The sequence below is a fragment of the Papaver somniferum genome, chromosome 3, assembly GCF_003573695.1.
Source record: "Papaver somniferum cultivar HN1 chromosome 3, ASM357369v1, whole genome shotgun sequence".
NCBI classification, from domain to species: domain Eukaryota; kingdom Viridiplantae; phylum Streptophyta; class Magnoliopsida; order Ranunculales; family Papaveraceae; genus Papaver; species Papaver somniferum.
Genome location: NC_039360.1, coordinates 8,827,368 through 8,849,470, shown reverse-complemented (window position 1 = coordinate 8,849,470; position 22,103 = coordinate 8,827,368). Strand labels below are relative to the sequence as shown.

The 22,103-nt window shown below is 35.5% G+C and overlaps 2 protein-coding genes across 2 annotated transcripts; one reads left to right on the top strand and one right to left on the bottom strand.

The window, feature by feature from the left end:
- Window positions 1–388: 388 nt before the first annotated feature.
- Window positions 389–1,828, top strand: LOC113355273 (extensin-like). The gene is made up of 3 exons (XM_026598098.1): window positions 389–549; window positions 671–755; window positions 864–1,828. Exons 1-3 carry the CDS (start codon window positions 532–534, stop codon window positions 1,601–1,603), a joined length of 843 nt encoding a protein of 280 aa, XP_026453883.1. The 5' UTR covers window positions 389–531; the 3' UTR covers window positions 1,604–1,828.
- Window positions 1,829–1,939: 111 nt separating this feature from the next.
- Window positions 1,940–6,193, bottom strand: LOC113355272 (WD repeat-containing protein 43-like). The gene is made up of 15 exons (XM_026598097.1): window positions 6,032–6,193; window positions 5,785–5,884; window positions 5,522–5,680; window positions 5,288–5,406; window positions 5,041–5,195; window positions 4,784–4,872; window positions 4,160–4,694; window positions 3,769–3,936; window positions 3,491–3,654; window positions 3,316–3,395; window positions 3,073–3,184; window positions 2,879–2,953; window positions 2,691–2,798; window positions 2,427–2,611; window positions 1,940–2,297 (listed from the first exon to the last, which is right to left on the bottom strand). The coding sequence occupies exons 1-14, from the start codon at window positions 6,055–6,057 to the stop codon at window positions 2,450–2,452; spliced, it is 2,052 nt and encodes a 683-aa protein (XP_026453882.1). The 5' UTR covers window positions 6,058–6,193; the 3' UTR covers window positions 1,940–2,297; window positions 2,427–2,449.
- Window positions 6,194–22,103: the final 15,910 nt, after the last annotated feature.

Below are 22,103 nucleotides of genomic sequence, written 5' to 3'. Positions count from 1 at the left end.
GCAAGATGTTTCAGCAGATTGTCATTCCTTTGATTAACTAGACTAGACCTTGCCTAATGCAGGGATTAGTTACAGACTCCAGGATTAGGAAATCCAACAGACTTAAGCTGTCAACAACAAATCACCACTAAAGCTAGATGCACCAAAGAGATCTAAGATTCTTAGGAACCAGAAATCTAAATGCGAAGGGAAACGAATCCTAGAAATTCATATTATCATGTGACCTGTGTGCGCCAAAACATCTTCAGTTTTTTTCCATATTCTCTAGGTACAATCAGATATTTCCCCTTCCGAGTTGCGTAGTCATCAAAATCGCCTAATGACGCGGTGTTCCTAATTCTTAGCTGTCCTATTGTCTCTTCCTCTTTTTCTAAAAGTAGATTCCTAAACTGACCCACACTTTTCACCTTTCAAATATTCCCTCTCCCTACCCAAGTACACACATAAATACACATTTCTGATTCTTATTCATTCTGCAACTTGAAATCTCATTCAGAAGAGAAGTTCCCTCTTTTTCTCTTCGCCTTAATCATGGCTCCTGAATTAGAGGTAATATGATACAGATCATCACAAACATAACAAATGTCGAATCAATAAGATCTATCTATTTCATTTTATTCTAATTTTGATACAAATATATCTAACTGTTGGTTTCTTACTTATCATACAGAAACCTCGAGTTACTGAAATATATGTCCGAATGGACTGTAATGGATGTGTGCAGAAGATCAAGAAAGCTTTGAGTGGCATTAATGGTAATTACCTTTGTCATACACCATTTTCTAATTCTGCTGTCTATTTTCTCTTTTTGTGTTTTTTCCTAACTAGACCTAAATCAAAAGTTATTTTGAAATTTTGGACAGGCATATATGACACGCATATTGATTTCCCTAAACAAAAGGTGACAATAATAGGATGGGCTGAACCTGATAAGATCGTCAAAGCTATAAAGAAGACCAAGAAAATTGCTACCGTTTGCAGCCACACCGAACCTACAGAGTCTACTCAACCCCCTACAGAACCACCTCCCCCTGAAGCTGCTGCAGCTCCTGATGCAACAACCTCTCCTACAGAACCTCCACCAGCCGAAAACTCACCACCACCAGAGTCTCCGAATGACCCACCACCTCCTGAAAACCCAACTCCACCAGAGAACAAGATGCCTGAGACGCCAACACCACCAGAGAACAAGATGCCTGAGACGCCAACACCACCACCACCGACACTAGAGAACCCACCCCAACCTAAGGATTTGGAACAAATTCATGTTATACACAACTACCATCCACAAGATAACAGATATGGGTACAGTAGCTTTCGGAATGATCAGCAGATTGATCATGGACACAGGCAAAGTTACCCTCATGAACTCAGAACAAACCAACCCATGTATGCCACTCATAGCTACAACAACCATACACCTTCACCATACGTCCCTAGGTACTACTACCAGAGTGCCCGTTCACCTCCACAACCCACAGATTATAGAATGGACGAACACTATAATGGAGAGTATCGAAACTATGACAGTGTCAACAGTAATGGGAGTACTATTACTTCAATATTTAGCGACGAAAATCCTAATGCATGTACAATCGTCTAGATTGCAAGGAGGGATGAGTGTGTAAAAAGGGATTCTCTTTCTTTTGCCGCTAAAAGAGAATCTTAATTAGCCAGATATAAAAAGACACGACTAGAGTACCGAAAGGTAGCAATTATGAAATGACCTGTATGTAACGAATAAGACAACATGGATACCATCTGGTGTTCATCTCGTATGAAAGAATAATGCAGTATATATATATTCATGAACTATGTTCTAGTGTTCTATATTGGAGTACTTTTTCCCAATTTACTGTCATCCTAGAATATGTCTAACAGCAGAACAATCAGCAGGTTAGCAACTTATTTCATTAGATCAATCCCTTGCAGCTCACCAGGGGTGAAAATTTTCATATGTATGGATTAATGGTCTCATGTAAGTATGTAACCTAAAACAATAAATGACCTTAAATATCTCACAGTAACATCATTATAGTAATTTTTCCTTGGTAAAGTAAAATTATGCAAAGTAAATTACAAACATAAGACGAACACTGGCATGGCTTACAAAATGGCCCAAAGAACAGCATGGCCAAACCTGAACAAAAGTTTAAGCCGGTGTTACCAGATTGATGAATCTCGCATAATTGGTCGCTGATTTTCTATAATATAGTGCGAAACACCAGCTGCGATGCAACTATTGTACATCTTGGGCCCCACCGACGCAACTCGTTGAATTCACTCAGATAAGGTACCTGGTAATAATAAATCGATGGTAAATAAAACAAAAGCAGATGACAAAAATAACTGAAGAAAAGCTCCTGGACAGTATTATCCAAAAAGAAAGAGACAATCACACAAAACATAGCAGGATTTTAACTTGCCATTATCTCCTTCAGTAACACCCTTAAGTATCACTATCGCTACCACTTTCAGATCCACTTTCAGATTCATCTTGCTTGTAAACACATCCAATGCTTTCATCTTCGTCTTCATCCTCATCATCACTTTCATCAGACTGATCATGGTTTGTTGATGTGTGTGTCGTATCCTTCCCAGTCTTGTCAATCTGCAAAAGCATAAGCCTGGTTACCAACTAAATTTATTAAAAACAAACAATTTCATCAGATAAACTAGATATTCCAGACCTTTGCCGTCGCAAGCTGCATGCTTTCATCTTCATCCTCATCATCACTTTCGTCAGACTGATCATGGTTTGCTGATGTGTGTGTAGTATCCTTCCCAATCTTGTCAATCTACAACAACATAAGCCTGGTTACCAAAAATATTTTATTAAAAACAAACAATTTCTTCAGATTAACTAGATATGCCAGACCTTTGCCATCGCAAGTTGCATGCGACCCGACAACTGTAGCAAAGGTTGAACAGCTAAACATTTTGATTCTGTCATCTGAGACAAGAAACAAGACAGTCAGTGCTGTAGTACGATATATTATAGGTAAAGTCACAAACCTACAATGACAAACGACTGACTACAACTGTGAAGTTAAGACTTTGCAGCAATTTTACCTTGTGCAAGGAGTCCAGCAACTGCGAAGAGGATTCTTGGGATACGACATAGGAGCTGTGATTTACTAGTATACTACAAATCCATGGTAGAACATATTTTGTACTGCCTGACCTGTTAAAGACAAAAGATTTTAGTTAAAACCTCCATGGGTGTCCTACATTTTTATGCCAAATGAAGAGGATTCCTCAATTACCAGATATACTAATAGTAATGTTACTCGATGTAGAAAATAAATAACACACCTTGATTTCCACAGGGTCACCAAGAATGTCAGCAACTTGTATGCATCATGAGACGGTAAAGACATGATATTTGCTTTTATCTGGTGAGGAATATATATAAAAATTTAACAAAGCCTTCATTAGCACACACAAAAATAAAAGTGGTGATTACAAAAACTTTGATTAAGAAACTAACCTTCTTTGGAGGGATCTTAGCTTCAAAATTGCCATCAATGAACATGGTAGAACTCATTAAGTCTTTAAGAGCTGACTGGCAACTTTCATTACTAAGAATTTTTAATGATCTAAGCTTATTCTCCATGCTTGATGCGACAATCTCCTCATTTTTTTCTTGTTCATCTGTAAAAACTCCCAAATCAGAGAGCGGACAAATTTACACTAACTGCAAGATAAATCATTTGCTAAGGTCATAAACTACAAACGACAAAACACCTTAAGAATTCTTGACCTTACCATCTATTTCCAAAGGTTTAGTTTGGCTGGTTTTGCTGATGATACCATCAGTCATCTCTTCGTCGGTATCAATACTAGAAGGCCGACGCCTTTTTTTCATTTCCTTGAAATTATGAAGCTTCGGATGAAGTGTGGCATCTTCAGCATTTGCACGGTCTAACGCAGTTACTGTAAATAAAGGAAAAAGCACAATCAGCAATTTATGGAAATATGTTAGCATTTTTTGTTCGATGAGATAAGAGACTTCTCTATAAGTTTTAGCTTTAATGCAGTAACGTGAAGTTTTTACAGGTTTGAACAACAGTCCCTACAGGCTACAGGTAACCATCAAAAACTCTAGGAAAGGGAATGTGTATAAGAAGAAAATATATCCAATTAACAAGGACCATACCTTTAGTGTGTAAAACTTGCCCTTTCTTGTGCGATTGTTCCAATGGCAGAAGAACTCCCTCCTGGGTACTATTTAACATAATGTCTGTACCATATGTAACTAGCATTTTCTCAAACGATGGTTTTACTATAGAACCATACACTAGATATACTTGTGTTGAACCAGGTTTCACGATCCCTTGTAACTCTGCAGCAAATATCACAGGTAATGCGCTATTCTTTGAGAAGTGACCCTCAGCAGATAATGAGATTCTTGTTGGCTTGGCATTTCGTAATTCCTCAACATGTCTGCCATACCAGAAGTAACAGTGACCCATTTCGGAGATGGCTAAGACGTAGATTCCTGCATCATCTGTTTGCCCGCTCACTTTGCACTTACAATCTAAGAAGACGGCAGGATGATCCATGGAAAGAACACAGCTGGCAGGCTTCTTTTTGCTACCATCTATCTCCCATAGGGCAACATATCTTTCCCCAGCAGCAGAAGAAAGAACGTATTTCCCATCTTCACTGAATATCATACAACGAACAGTACCCTATTGAAACAGTATACGCTTTTAATATGATTTACGAAGGAAAAGGAAATAGATGAAAAACCAAACATAAAAAATTTGTTTGCACTCACAGGGTGGCCTGAAAATTTCTGTATCTTTTTGTTATTAGAACAATTAAAGATCTTCAGCTGAGCAGCTGCAGTTGCTAATTTCCTTCCATCTGATATAAAAGAAGAGAAGACAATTAGTGCCATAAAATTCAAGAAACAGCCAGAGATTCCACATGCAGGAAGTCAGGAAATAAACCACAAAAACAAGAAGATATCACAGAAATGCAAAGCGTAGATAAAGACTGATGCAAACTTAAGACACGATTCCAAGAACATACCAGGTGAGATGACCATAGAGGATATCGCTTTCGCAGAAGCTTCAAATTTCGCCAATAAGTTACCACTGGCAGGATCAGTTTTGCAAACCATACCATCAGCACCTGCAGAATATACGCAGGAACTCTCTGAAGAAAAGGAAACAGCATTGACACCCCTGAAAATAAAAAAAAAAAAAACATTCAATTTGTGTTAACAAAAACCTTTTTCTACTCAAAACCTACCTAACGAAACTACAACATAGCTCACCCAGGATGGCAATCATTTGATCTCCATTTCAATTGCCCGGAAGATACATCAAGAGCTATAACGTCACCGCTACCCGTTCCCGCAACTAACAACGACTGCCCAACCTTCTTTTTCTTCTTCTGAAACACAAATAACCAAACGAATTTCATTCTCAAAAAGTCTGCAAACTTTAAAACACCAGGACCTGATAGTTTCACAACTAATTAAGCTTGAAATCGAACAAGAGTGACGAACCTTTCTCTCCAAATCTAACCATTTCATACATGTATAATCAAGTGAAAGATGCCCACTTCCTGATTCTTTGTATAACGATGTACCATCATTAGTCTCCATAGCAGTCGACGCAATGTCTGCGAATTGTGTCTGGACTTGACCTTTAATAGTATCCCAAACCTGAAACAAAAAAAATCCCATTTATACACAACATCCAGAATCGAAATCCCAGTAAGTGGCTGAGCGATTTAATCAATCAGCGCCTTTGTGAGATTTTTATTTACCTTAATCCGACCATCTCCAGAACTAATTGCAAAGAAATCCGAAGAAGGACTAAATGATGTCAAAATATCTTTAGTATTTTGTGAAGAAGAACCCATATTCCTGCGAACAATCATTTTGTTGAAGATTATTATTTGCCCAAATATCTCGAATATAAAACCCCAGCGAATCAAAAAAAGATCAAAACTCTGAAAGAAAGGAAAAAAAAAAAAGGAGAAGAAGAAGAAGAAGATAGTGGTCGGACTGTACCTGGGGTTTTCCTTCCTGATGCCCATTATCTTGAATCACTATTGAATCTTCTTTGTTCAGAGAAAATCTGGAAACAGGGAGAAGAAAACGGAGGGAACTAAAACCCTAGCTAAATCTTTTGCTCCCCTTTTGCTCCTTTTTGTTTTCGCTAGTGCAGTAGTGTTGGTAGTGTTATTTTTGACCCGGTTCGGGTTTTAGGGTTTTATACGGATTGATCCAAACACCAAGTTCCATTTGCTATACTAGGTGCCCTACACACTGGCATAAATTTCCATTTGCTCTACGCGGTGGATTGCAAACTAGTCGAGCCACCAGGGGAAATGGTTCGGCCGTCAAGATGTTATCGAGCGATCTTGATTATAACGCCAACGATAAAGACTCTATCATTCGTAATTTTCTGTTTCGCTCGATGGAAACTATTTATCTCTGAGTGTTCTTTCTCCAAAGATGATTTTTAAACTTAATCTTTACCCAAAAATTTTCTCCTTTTCTCAAACTCATAACAAATTTCAAAATTTATCAAATGGCTGAATTTTAAATCCAATTTGATTTGGCAGCCCTACTTGATTTCTGGAGTCGTACTTCAAGTTGCTCTTAACAAGATTGATCTTTCTGGATTAGTACTTCAAGTTGTTTTTAACAAGATATGTGATAGTTATAAAGAAATAGATAAAAAGCAAAGAAGTCTTCAAGTTTTGGATATTAACCAAGTCAATCCTGCAACTAAAATACAACAAAAATTTCAAGGCAAAAACAAAGTATATTTAAAAGTTAACCATAGGACTAGTCAAAAGAACGAAGAAAAATCTCCTCAAGAGCGCATTGAATGAAAGTTTATTAAAATAAAGAAAACCAGGAGGTCAGAGATTGTCATAAATTTTTACTCGAGTCTTTTATTAAGTTTTTATCGTACAAGTTTATATCTTGTAAAATGGTGCAGTATTATGAATTAATTTGAAGTTCATCTAATATGTAAAAAGGCGCAGTTGTTAATGAATTCGAAAATCTGACTTATTAAAATAAGAAGTATCGTTGAAAATTAGCCTTGATTTTTAATTCATTGATACTTAATTAACACTTACATATAATTAGACTTACATGTAACTAAATACACCAATTAAGAAAAGCTGAAACTTACATTTATACTAAAGTTTAAAATTCATAAATTAAAACAACAAGACTAGATTATATTTGGGCAACACTTTTAAGATTCCATTACAATTTATATTGGAAGTCTTTTCTGTTCATATGGAGCCACTCCATCTGACACCTTTCATTGTCCATTAGCCCTTAACAATTCCTTAGGATTAGACCCGCTCGCATTACCCGAGTTACTCAAGCACTCAACCCACTCGCATCACCCGACCAATATACAAACTTACTCGGGCACTCAACCCGCCCGCATCACATAGAGGTTCATTGTTTCTTATTGAATTCTGAAATATGTTGTCCCATAATGACATGGCTTGTTGGTGTGCACCATTGATACAATCTTGACCAAAATAAACACAATTCCGACAAATGCATTCATCTTCGGCAACAATAAATTTTGCACCTCAGTTTTTTCTTGGATCTTGCACATTGGCTCGGTTAACACATCTTTGATTATCCGCGGAATGCTGGTTTTCAATGAACTCAGCCATGTTAGAACTCATATTACGAACATTAAAAGAGTTTTGAGAGGTATGGAAGAATGTGAAATTATGAGAAGTATGGAAGAGGTGTGAGTTGAAATAAGTTTGAAATAGAGCATTTATAACTATCACATATACCTTATGTATAGGAACCGGCCAAAAGGTCGGTTTGGCATGCTAGTATTAGCAATGCGAGACATTGGAAATTACATGTTGTTGGAAACTTGTAATGTCATGCATAAGAACTATATGTAGTTCAATGTTTAGTGTTTGGTATGAAAATAGTCGGTAATACAAAGATGTGATTTTAACTTTAAATCTAATTACAAGAAAAATAAAAACTATAAATAAATAACATAGAATAATTTATAAGAAAAAGTTATAAAAAACTAAGTAATCGTTAGTAAAATTAATTGATAATAATAATAATAATAATTAAGAAGGTAAAAAGGTTAAAAGCAAAAATAAATTAAAATAATAATAATTCTAAAGAAAAAAAAATACGGGTAGCTAGCTCAGCTGGTCATCCCCGTTCCTCAAAGGTTTGATGCGCTTTAAGAGGTTCCAGGTTCGAGTCCCCGATGACGCAATATTGCAGAAGTTAACGTGGAAGGTAGAGTCAACTTGCCCCCTTGCGACATAATCAGCCCCATATCCGTTTCAGCTCCATTGGCTGGTTTCTCATGAGGCTCACTGGTAGGCTAGTAAGGGAACCTGTTTAACTAATGTAGTAGTACGCTGTTGGAGCTTAGCTTGTTATGCTTCCAACTAGTTTCTTGTAATACTCTTTATCTTAATGATAAAATAATTAAAAAAAATAACTAATAAAATATTAAAAGAAATTAAAACTAAACATTTAATAGTAAAAAATATGACGTTTAAAAAAAATAAAAGGCAAATATATTTATGGAATAATAAAAACTAGAAAGAACAAAAATTATATAATCATAATTATGTTACTCGCAAATGTAATAAATACCTAGACAAATGCCCGACACACAGATATGAGTTTGGTGTTTTGGCTTTTTCAACATTTGGTGAATTGGGAGAAGATACTTGTATATTTTTGAGTAGGTTAAAGAATCGTCTTGCTAGTCAAGATGTTAATTCAAATTAGGAGGTTCTCTTTTTCATCGTATTGGTATTACTATTCAGAAAGGTGTTGGTGCTAAGCTTGTTGCTAGACTACCAACAAACTCTCTGTAAAAAAATAATAATTGTAATTATAATAAAAAAGGATTACTATTATGATAATATTAATAGAACATATGATTGTTTTTCTTCTTCTACCCGGATTTCTTGATAGGATTTCCCTCTTCATTACTTCTAAAAGTTCTCTCCTAAAATTCTCTTTTGAATGATGCCCTTTTCACCTACTTTCCTGATTCTTACTAGCAATTAAGGCAGTTACATAAATTAGGGTTTCACTCTAATCATCATGCCTAGGATCAACTTCAACATCTTAGGATCGTTCTACATCATTTTCATATATTGATACACCTTTTGATTGTCCTTTCAAAAGTTTGGATAGATGCTTTAATGGTGTTAGTGGTCGAGGCTTGGCTAGAAGTCTTTTGTTTAGACACGTAAATGATCGTCATCTTGCTTTAAAATAAGGTAAAGCATTGTGCAGGGACAAGATCAAAAACAATATAGAGGTTTATGGTACTTTGGAGGATGTCTTAACCCAGTTACAAATGTGGATTTTCACTGAATATATGCATCTACATGCGTGAAAAATACCATATGTAGACTACATGAAGATGACATCATACCATATCCCTTAAATGGCATGGGTTCTGACTTTCTAATTCACGTGATTTACAAACCTAATTCTGTTAACCTTATATGCAATGGGGTTGGAGACGATATGGATGAAACATATAGGCCTATGTGTCTTTCCTTAGATTATCTTAATCTTATTTTCCCGAAACAGGAAAAAAAATGTCTCAAATATCCAGTATCCTGCAGACTCAACTTCTCTAGAACAATGAAGTCGGCTCTTGATAAGGATTGCTTAACCTCTTTGATTTGACTTCTTGAATTCATTTACTGTTAGAGCATAGATCGGTTGAACCCACCAAGCGTTGGTATGTCAAGTTCAGTTATCATATTTTAGTATCGAAACTCATCTAGAGTCGCTTGACTAATTACTAGAGTCAACTTCGTTTAGGTTAGGCTAGAAAGTCTAGGATTGTTGAGACTTACAAGTATTACTCTGAAGACCTGAAGAATGTAAGAAGTAACGACTACAACGAAGACATCATCCTTCCACTGGAGGTTATTAATACTGACTTGACTTGTTTACACTCCTAACATATCTTTCTATAGAAAACATAACATGTGAAGCTACATTTATAACATTCTAGTGATTAGACTTGGTCATGGCATTACGATCAAAGTGTCAAGGAATTATATTGAATTATGAAGTATAACGCTTATCTTTTGAACTTCATAAATACGACATCAACATGATCTACGTATGTAGTTATTTGATTATGTGTGGGATATAGGTGTGGTTTCATCCTAGAAAAATATGTATTATTACATTGGTCTAAGGAAGTAGATGTATGAACTTGTTTCATAAACGAAAGGTAAATCATAAGTGTGTTGGTCTGGTTTTTCATTGAATAATATTTGGATAACCAATGCCAATTGACAAGGTATAACCTATCTTAACTTATATTGAGAATCAAGGTAGAACTGATCATAGCCTATATTGTGTGACAAGGTATAATCGATCCTCACTAGTTTTGGGAAGCAAGGTATAACCGGTCATAACCTATATCCAGTGATATGGTATAACCGGTCCTAACTAGTTTGGGAAGCATGACATAACATCATAACCTATACTGGAAATCATGATATAACATGTCCTAACTTAGTTTGGGAGTCATGGTATAACCGATCCTAAGAGCAAAACTGAGTTTCCTATATTCACATAATTTTTTATGTTGTGTGTGAATTTGGAATTAGGGTTTCCTAAGATAGGAAACTTCTAGATGTCGACATTATTTGAACATGTGCATAACTCTTATCATTAATTGTTCAAAGATATTCCTTGATGCTCAAATTGATCTCAAAACGAAATATTGAAAAGCATTTAATTATGATTTTCAATTTTATATGTTTTAATTACCAGCAACTAAAGCATATACTATAGAAAAGGATTTATTAGTTAATGTGCTAAACTAATAATAGAAATTTTCTAAGAGAGATTTCCGAAATATTGTTTGACATTTATTGAAAATAGCAAACCGAAATTAGGTACTTTAATGCATATATTGAGAATATTTTCGGTTTTGGAACTTCCTTCTTGCCCAAACAACCTTGGTCTATAAATACTTGAGTTTGCATTTCTTGCAAACTATCCTAGGAGTCAGGCAAAGTTCATTCGTGTTGTTTCAGGTGGAGCCGTCTATCCGAGAGAAAAGTAGCCTAATTAGGCGAAATATCTTACGACCGCTCGTTTAAAGACTTTTGTGGGATCAAGAAGCTCTACGAGTACCGTTGATGGGAAACTAGATAATTATATTGTTATTTTAGTTTTTAATTATTGATTTGATTGACCAAAGGTTGTTGAAACTTTGATTGCACATAATTTGATTATTCTTGAGAGCCTTCTCTTCTGACATAATGGTCACTCAAACTAGATCAAAGTATCGACGGGATCTTTAGAACTGTTGTTAGGTCTAAAGACATCTTGTGATAATCTATTGTTAACAGACTCCGTTCTGTGTGTGGTTTATCACAAGAGGATTTAAGTTTTTGTGTGCATATATTTTAAAAATAGTCGAAGATTTGAAGACGAAGAAGGTTTATCTAATTAGTTTTCATATCTTGTGAATTTTGTGCACACATCTTGATCGGCGGGATCCGACTTACATTTGATTTTTCTGATCATAAAGTCGTTTAGATCGGCAACTATCATTTGGTGGTATTTTTTTTATATCCAAATCTGATAGTTGTGAATCTGAATCTAAGTTACTGATTCAGATTGATCTTACCCGACAAATGAGTTTATTAAATTAAACATAAGAGCCTTTGTCAACAACTCAACAAATCATAATTTATACTAAAAATTATTGAAGTGGTTACCAAACATATTTATTCATTTATTGTTTGGAATACGATCAAAAGGAGTTGAGTAAATAAAGACTTTACTTGGTAAAACACCATGAGATAGTGATCTTTGTCTTGAGATTCATGTGCGTGACCAAAAGGTCGAAGATGCAGGGATACTGAGGAAACTAAGTAGATGGGGGTAATTTACTTGGTCTCAACTATACGAATTTGGATTTTCTTTGTATAGCGGCTTAATTATGAGAGTATCCAAAACTAGACTAGGTCCCTAGGTTTTTCTGCATTTCCGGTTTCCTCGTTAACAAAATCTAGTGTGTTATTTACTTTACTTCCAATTATAATTTTTTAGTTATAATAAAGTAAATATAATTTTATATGTTAATCTGAATTACTTGACATTGATCCTATAGTCAATCGGTTTTATTACCATAACTATTGTCAAGTAAATATCTTGTTGTCGTATTGTCTCGACTTTGTCCATAGACAATCACACAATGGACTTATTGGTTGAAATTAAAAGATTGTGGTGTATTTTGGTACCCTCATATTTTCATTTACTCCCGCTCCCTACATGTACACTCCATATGTATACTCATAAATGCTTCATGGATGAGAGGTCTGGGAATATGAAGAAGTTGCAAATTGCTAACGCCAATCAGGCGTTGATGCTTTGGAGAGAACTTGAAAGTGAGTATCCAATATAGTTGTTTGGAGGTAGTAGGAATTAGCTCCATGTCAAACACCCAACTTCGAATGCAACCCTTGAATACTCTCTTTGGATGCATTATTTAACCGTGTCAAAGGGAACCTAAGAACAAGGTCATTCAAATGGGTGAAGTGAAAAGTTTCTCTAGTATCCGGAAGGAATCCGTGTTTCAATATATATTTATTATTATTCAAAGAAATCAATATTTATATTGTATGTTTGTTCGAACGTCTCTTTAGGTACCGTTTTTGTTATATTTCCTTCATGCGGTACTCCAGTGAAAGACTTTGTCTTCTATACAAAGTAAGAGAATACTTTACTGTTTGAAGGAATTTTTACTAAATTTCTTACATAGTTATTTTGTAAAATGAAGTATATACATATATATTTTTAAGATGTAAAGAAAATTATATACGCAAGATGAAATTGAAAAAGCAGGGGTATAACAACCACACCCAAATTTTTCGATTAGCAATATGTATGGACTAACTCCAATATACTTTCTAGAGAATCAACTAGACAGTCAGACTCAATCTAGAGAAAAGTATATCGAGGAGTTAATATCTCTCTGTTTATTTGATTTTACTCAAGCAAATAGAAATCTGCGAGTCTTTATCAAATACAAGGATAATAAACTTGGATGGTACCAAAGACCAATATCCAAGTGTCAATCAATTTAAATCAACAACCAAAGGTTGGCTATTCTAATTGATTGATCTTAACGAACAACCTGTGATATTTCAATTATATAACAAAATATAATGCGGAATAGAAATAACACATACACCAGAAATTTTGTTAACGAGAAAACTGCAAATGCAGAAAAACCCCGGGACCTAGTCCAGATTGAACACCACACTGTATTAAGCCGCTACAACTAGCCTACTACAAACTAACTTCGGTCTGGGCTCACACTGATTCAAGGTACAATTGCGCTCCTTACGTCTTTGATCCCAGCAGGATACTACGCACTTGATTCCCTTAGCTGATCTCACCCACAACCAAGAGTTGTTACGACCCAAATTCGAAGACTTTAGCAAACAAATCTGTATCACATAGAAAAGTCTACAAGGATAGATAAATCTGTCTCCCACAGATAAACCTAAAAGTTTTGTTCTGTCTTTTGATAAAAATCAAGGTGAACAAGAACCAATTGATAAACTAGACTTATATTCCCGAAGAACAGCCTAGTATTATCAATCACCTCACAATAATCTAAATCGTATGGTAGTGAAACTAGATATTGCGGAATCACAAACAATGACGAAGATGTTTGTGATTTCTTTTTATCTTGCCCTATCGGAGATATAATCTCAAGTGAATTATTCAATTGAACTTGTACGATAGAAAATGGCAAGATCAGATCGCTCAACTACAAGAGAAGTAGTTTCTTCTGGCTTCGCAATCCCAATGAAGTCTTTCAGTCGTTAATCGACAGGGTCTCGAGAAGAAACCTACGATTAAAAGAGAATCGACTATAGCAAACCAACTAGTATCACACATGAGGTGTGGGGATTAGTTTTTCACAGTTGCGAGACGTCTCCTTATATAGTTTTCAAATCAGGGTTTGCAATCTAGGTTACCTTGGTAACAAAGCATTCAATAATCACCGTTAGATGAAAAACCTGATTTATCCAAGCTAATATCTTTCAACCGTTAGATCGAAACTTAGCTTGTCACACACAAATGAAATGTATTCATTTAGGTTTGAGTAACCGTACCTAAACGTGTACATTGGTTGGTTCACCAATGGTTGACCAACGGTTAGCCATATGAGTGCTTTCATATTAACCGTATTCATCTTTCTCATAACTAGTTCAAATGACTCATAAGAATTAGTTCAAGAGTTGTTCAATTGCTTAGGTCTTTATACATAGACACAATTGAAACAAAATTGGTTTGATTCATTTGAATCAATTCATGAACAATATACCCACGGTTTGCAAAGATTGCATTCCTTATAATTTATTGTTTAAGTCCATGAACTACCGATTTGAGAAATAACTAGCTTGGGTACGCGTACGGGTATGCGTACCTTAGCTATCGGATTTTGAGTTGGTTTTAGTTTCCAAACTCAGCAGACTTTTTCGGGTGAAAAAGTTCTGTCAGTACGCGTACCTAAGGTGACTGGTTTTTGAGTTCGTAAACTTCAAACTCAGCAGAATTTCACGGACGTGAATTTTCGCCATTACGCGTACGGATACGCGTGCCCAACCTGTCTCTTTCACCAATACCGCATGCATACATATGCACGCACTTGGTTTCTGGCACATGGATTTATACACTAATGTGCGAACACACTATATGCTTACATCCATAGGTGGTTACATATTCTGAACTCTACATTTCAATCATTGAAACATTCTTCTATAATGTTATAACAGTCGTTAGACATAAAGAATCGACTATCGTCATCAAAGCTATTTTCAAGATTGAAACGTCATCATGACTTTCATCACGGGTAAAGATGAAGATGGTTAAAGCAAAAGCTTACGAACACGTATTTCGAGAAAAACATAGGCGAGTAAACTCGGCTCGAAATAACAAATGTGTATGTATGAAAACTATCATACTTATACGACTTTTGTCTCAAGAGTAGGAGATAGAGTAGATAGACTTTTGAGTGACAAGATGAGTTCAAGTCTTCACATACCTTTTGGTCGGATGAAGTTACACTGGTTTCTTGGGTAATTCTTAGTCTTTGCAAGATAATCGCCATGGAGTCTGGAGCTCAACTATTCCTAACTATCCTAGACCGAGACTTAGTCATAAGTATACTAGAAATCAAGACATATAGTTTTGATCACTAATATTGAAAAACATGCTTGAGATAGCAACGCATGCGAGTTCGACCGAGCAATGCTCTAACAATCTCCCTCTTTGTTAATTTTAGTGACAAAACTATCAATACATATGGATTACAAAATAAATACAACTTTGTAGCTTCTCGTCCACATGCTTGATCTCCTTGGTGCTTCAATGTTACTTGAAAACTTCATCTTTTCCAAGTACTCCCATGATTCCATAGATGTTCAATTCAGCATCATAGTTGTTGAAGTTCCGTAGCCATAACAATGAGAAAACAACAGCTCTCGATCATTGTTATACAGTGTCATAGTATTATTACACAACATCAAAGTTCTCATATCACAACTTTGACAACAATACTATGGTGATATGTCCCCCTTAGTCAATACTTTCATCTCAACATGAAAACCACTCCCCCTTACATAATGACCCGTAAAGCACGTAAATCATATGTATTTGTAGTGTGAACTACACATTAATTCTCCCCTTTTTTTGTCAATAAAATTGGCAAAGGTACGAAAACGGGATCCTAATGAAATTTCCACGAAGACGCTTCAAGACCAAAGAAAAGTACATATTAACTTGTTTAGATGCAATCATAAATCCGAGGCTAAATGCATTCATCAAGGAGTTTATAAAGATACAAGATAACCCCTAAATAATTCCACAGACGCACTCCCCACAAAGATATGGAAATTAAGCGCAAGTTCAAAAGAATTCTCCCCCATTTGATGTCATTCCCAAGAGAACAACAAGAGCGACCTTACTTTTACAAGAAAAGAAGGATTTTATTGGACACCAAAAACCATAAGGAATGATTTTCTATATCCAAAAATCTCAACTAAACTAACCACAAGAGAACCCATGATTAATTTAATCGGAATACACAACCAAAATAACCATAAACGAATCTATGATTAATCTAGTTGGAAATGCTCGACATAAGAGAGCTTACGGAGCTACGACTAAGTTCACCATAAAGAAATGATTAACTCAATCGTCTTATGCTCAACACAAGAAGAAATTATGGAGCATTGCAGTATACACATAAGATATGGATCAGGGAATGATCAATACTGCGGCATATATAAGGATTCATTCTATTTTCCATAACTATTTGCACAATGACATACAATAGACATAATCCTTGTAAACAAAAGATTTTAACCTATCTTCCATCAATAATTGACATAATAGGCTTAACTTTTGTTTGTCAAAAGTTCATCGATCTTGTATCAATACTTGCATATCGACATATAAAAGAGATAACTTTTGACATCATATGGGACAATAATATTTCAGGGACGCAAACACATCCCATAACATATTGCAATATATAAAACCATAAAGATTAATACTGCAAAAATAATCTTTGCCCATGGAAGGTAGAATCAATCTTTTTCGCACGGATTTACACCAAGAGTGGTTACCAAAGGCGTATAAAAATATTTTCTTAACAAAGAAGAACATACAAAGTCATTAAAGACCATGCATCATATTTCACATAAGATGATTGTGAACATTCAAGAATCCCATAGCAATGCGTACTACTGCCCATTCTTGAACTTCCTTCTTTATGATTCACCAACTTCATTCTTGTAAAGCTACAAAAGATCTTAGAAGAGAGGTACTCCAAGAATCCAAGTGCCGAAGTCCAAGAGAAATGGAACAAGTGCAACGAAATGGAGCAAAACACTCAAAAACAAGAGACAGGACAAGGATCATTCTTAACTCATCCAAATTCAGGAATATTCTCATCTCTCTTTTGAAGAGAATTCAAAGAGGAAGAGACTTCAAAAAGAATGAGGTCATTCCGAGTTCGGACGAAGAAGTTACAACCAAAACAAGTTTACCGGATATCGACATTAAGTATGCATACGGGTTTGCAAACGAATTTTCATGACCTGGGAGAGTATGCAAACGGGTATGCGTACTTAAACCCCTGGATTTTGATTTTAAATGAGGTTATGCATTCCAGGTAGTGTACCATGAAGTCCAAACATCCCAAACTACTATTTTCAAACCTAAACTTTTAAGAACCTTAAACACAGATCAAGTTACGCAGAAATGAACAATAAGCAAGGTACATGGATCATTATAAGTATTCAAAGAAAATAAAAACATAAATCTTGCTCAGGTTTATAGAAGTACCTTTTTAGAAGAATCCAGTGGAATTCTACACCCTTACCGAACATAATTTGTGTGCCCTATTTCTCGTGCTTCCCTCACCGTATACATAGCAGGCATTCCTTGGTGAGGATGCACTTACAACACAATCAAGTTGCGTTGGGGTGAACAATATCTTGCTCACCACAAGTGACCGCTAGATTATCATGAAAGAGATCGCTTTTAGAACCTTTCATATCCAATTCCATTTTCCAAAAAAACTTGTTAAGTTCCAACATCATGGATACTTCCTTCTCCATAGTCATGGAATTTTCTGGAAGATCATTCCTTTTCACACTCAAAGCATCATTGGCTTTCTTTGGTACCCACTTCTGAGTGCGTTTAGGAACAACCGGAACCTTCTTCCCATTACTCTCTTCAAGATTTCTTGGAAGAGAATTGGATTAACTATTCTTTTGCAAGTTAGTATTTCTCCAATTGGGAACATCAGATCTTGTCTTAGTCTTGACGAAGTTATCCTTTTGATAACCATTACGATTGTGAAAAGACTTTATATGACGTTTATAGGCAAATCTAGGATATCAGAGCACTGATTCCTTTGCCTAAAGGTTGGACATTTACAACCCGTAATGTCGAGAGTGTTAGCCTTAACATATGATCCCGGTTTAATCACTTCTTTTGACACCAAAACAAGAATATCATGAAGTTTTTCATTCCTTATACGAAAACGACATCTCCTTTCCAGGTGACCTTTGTTTCCACAATAATGACAAATATAAGGAACGTTCGTACCTGGATTCATGTGTGCTAGTTTTGGAGGTTGATATACTTTGGTCTTTTGAACCTTAACTACCGGTAAAGGTATTTCACTTTTTCCATCAGTGGAAACCTTTTGTTGAGAAAAATCACTAGTTTTGACAAATTTTACCTCTTATAGACCAATCCTCGTGTATCACGATGAGTTTTACTTGTTCCTAGCATAGTGGTTAATTTGCTTGAATTAGTATTGAACTTTTTCAAGTCATCTTCCAACATCTTGATTTTATCAAGAGCAGCAGTTAAATCAGCCTCAAGGCGTTTTTCTCGAACGAGACAAGCACTTTCTCTGTCATCAAAACTAATTTGTTGAGAGCTAAACCTTGCTTCAAATTCTGCAAGTTTCTCTTCCAACAAAAAATACTTTTGATAAAGATTATCACATTCAAGTGACTTCATACGTAGGTTTTCCTCAGAATCCTTGAGGATCGATTCGTTAGAACGATTCGAAAAATAAAATCTGCGTAACATCTTCTCAATTTCTTGTTTTCTCGACAGAGAGGAGTCAGAAGAGGTGAGACATGAGAAGTTGTAATCTTCTTCATAATCCACGAATCCAAAAACTTAACATACTCTGAGACTTCCTCACAACATCTCTATCAATATCTGAATCACCTTCATCAGAAAGTTCATCCAACTGTTCTTCTAGGAGAGTTTCCCAATCAACAGTTTTTACATCAAGAGAATGTTTAGATATTGACTTAGATGTGACAGTTCTCTCAGGTGAATCCAAGCTTTTAGAATCATCTGGTAATTTCTGAACTGGTACGTTATTAGAGATAGACTCGTCCATAATCAGATTGCTGCAAACACAGACTTTTGAGGTCTTAAACGTGTTTGCCTTCTCTGATACCAATTGAAAAAGCAGGGGTATAACAACCACACCCAATATTTCGATTAGCAATCTGTATGGACTAACTCCAATATACTTTCTAGAGAATCAACTAGACAGTCAGATTCAATCTAGAGAAAAGTATATCGAGGAGTTAATATCTCTCTCTTGATTTGATTTTACTCAGACAAATAAAAATATGCGAGTCTTTATCAAATACAAGGATAATAAACTTTGATGGTACCAAAGACCAATATCCAAGTGTCAATAAATTTAAATCAACAACCAAAGGTTGGATATTCTAATTAATTGATCTTAATGCACAACCTGTGATATTTCAATTATATAACAAAATATAATGTGGAATAAAAATAACACATACACCAGAAATTTTGTTAACGAGGAAACCGCAAATGCATAAAAACCCCGGGACCAAGTCCAGATTGAACACCACACTGTATTAAGCCGCTACAGACACTAGCCTACTACAAACTAACTTCGGTCTGGACTGTAGTTGAACCCTAATCAATCTCACAGTGATTCAAGGTACAGTTGCACTCTTTACGTCTCAGATCCTAACAAGATACTACGCACTTGATTCCTTTAGCTGATCTCACACACAACCAAGAGTTGTTACGACCCAAAGTCGAATACTTTAGTAAACAAATCTGTATCACACAGAAAGTCTACAAGGATAGATAAATCTGTCTCCCAAAGATAAACCTAAAAGTTTTGTTCTGTCTTTTGATAAAAATCAAGGTGAACAAGAACCAATTGATAAACCGGACTTATATTCCCAAAGAACAGCCTGGTATTATCAATCACCTCACAATAATCTAAATCGTATGGTAGCGAAACTAGATATTGCGGAATCACAAATGATGACGAAGATGCTTGTGATTTCTTTTTATCTTTCCCTATCGGAGATATAATCTCAAGTCAATTATTCAATTGAACTTGTACGATAGAAAATAGAAAGATCAGATCGCTCAACTACAAGAGAAGTAGTTTCGTCTGGATTCACAATCCCAATGAAGTATTTCAATCGTTAATCGACAGGGTTTCGACAAGAAACCTACGATTAAAGGAGAATCGACTCTAGCAAACCAACTGATATCACACAGGAGGTGTGGGGATTAGTTTTGCACAGTTGCTAGACGTCTCCTTATATAGTTTTCAAATCAGGGTTTGCAATCTAGGTTACCTTGGTAACAAAGCATTCAATAATCACCGTTAGATGAAAAACCTGATTTATCCAAGCTAATATCTTTCAACCATTAGATCGAAACTTAGTTTGTCACACACAAATGAAATGTATTCATTTAGGTTTGAGTAACCGTACCTAAACGTGTACATTGGTTAGTTCACAAATGGTTGACCAATGGTTAGCCATATGAGTGCTTTCATATTAACCGTATTCATCTTTCTCATAACTAGTTCAAATGACTCATAACAACTAATTCAAGAGTTGTTCAATTGCTTAGGTCTTTATACATAGACACAATTGAAACAAAATCGGTTTGATTTATTTAAAGCAATTCATGAACAACATACCCACGGTTTACAAATATTGCATTCCTTATAATTTATTGTTTTAAGTCCATGAACTACCGATTTGAGAAATAACTAGCTTGGGTACACGTACGGGTATGCTTACCTTAGCTACCGGATTTTGAGTTGGTTTTAATTTCCAAACTCAACAGACTTTTTGGGGTGAAAAAGTTCTGCCAGTACGCGTACGGGTACGCGTACCTAAGGTGACTGGTTTTTGAGTTCGTAAACTTCAAAGTCAGTAGAATTTCACGGACGTGTATTTCCGCCAGTACGCTTACGGGTACGCGTACCCAACCTGTCTCCTTCACCAATACCGCATGCACACATATGCACGCACTTGGTTTCCGACACATGGATTTATACACTAATATGCGAACACACTATATGCTTACATCCATAGGTGGTTACATATTCTCAACTCTACATTTAAATCATTGAAACATTCTTCTATAATGTTATAACAGTCGTTAGACATAAAGAATCGACTGTCGTCATCAAGCTATTTTCAAGATTGAAACGTCATCATGACTTTCATCACGGTTAAAGATGAAGATGGTTAAAGAAAAAGCTTACCAACACGTATTTCGAGAAAAACATAGGCGAGTAAACTCGGCTCGAAATAACAAATGTGTATGTATGAAAACTATCATACTTATACGACTTTTGTCTCAAGAGTAGGAGATAGAGTAGATAGACTTTTGAGTGACAAGATGAGTTCAAGTCTCCACATACCTTTTGGTCGGATGAAGTTCCACTGGTTCCTTGAGTAGTTCTTCGTCTTTGCAAGATAATTGCCATGGAGTCTGGAGCTCAACTATTCCTAACTATCCTAGACCGAGACTTAGTCATAAGTATACTATAAATCAAGACATATAGTTTTGATCACTAATATTGACAAACATGCTTGAGATATCAACGTATACGAGTTCGATCGAGCAATGCTCTAACAGAAATTGCTAGGTATTTTTGTTTTTACAAATCACAGAGATTTCTAAAAACAATTCACAAAGTCCCAAAAAATAAATAAACTTTGGAAGAATCTCCCAAAATTTCTTGCATAAAAAGTCATCTGACTTCTCTACAAATCTCAATTGACCAACCATATGTTAACCTATAAATGGCAAACATGAAAGATAGGGGGATTCAATTTTATTTCCTTTTTGTGATGACGATGAGAACGGGAGAAGCCAGCAGCACTCTCGTGAAGGATGAAGAGAGGTTCAGTACTGATAATAGTGAAATATTTATTCTTTTTCTTGTTAATCTTTTATATGGTTAAGTGATTTATTAATATGTGTTGCTAGAACTTTGTAGCTAGGGTTTCTAGTGGAAACTAATTTTGATTGTTAAAATCGTGATTAATTCTTCATAATAATATTTCTAACAATGATTTAAATGTTTAATAATTTCTCTTATTATTTGTTTGATTAATTATTTGAGTTGATCATATATGATTTCCATTTGATATGTCGTGCTTGGATTTGGGTTCTTTGACGGTTTATGCTAAATTGA

Excerpts from the sequence above, each read along its gene's own strand:
- LOC113355273 (XM_026598098.1), top strand. Across the intron at positions 756-863 it reads AGCTTTGAGTGGCATTAATG|GCATATATGACACGCATATT; the intron begins GTAATTACCTTT and ends AATTTTGGACAG.
- LOC113355272 (XM_026598097.1), bottom strand. The coding sequence starts at position 6,057 with ATGGGCATCAGGAAGGAAAACCCCAG. Across the intron at positions 5,885-6,031 it reads ATCAGGAAGGAAAACCCCAG|GAATATGGGTTCTTCTTCAC; the intron begins GTACAGTCCGAC and ends GATTGTTCGCAG. Across the intron at positions 4,873-5,040 it reads CTCTATGGTCATCTCACCTG|ATGGAAGGAAATTAGCAACT; the intron begins GTATGTTCTTGG and ends CTTTTATATCAG.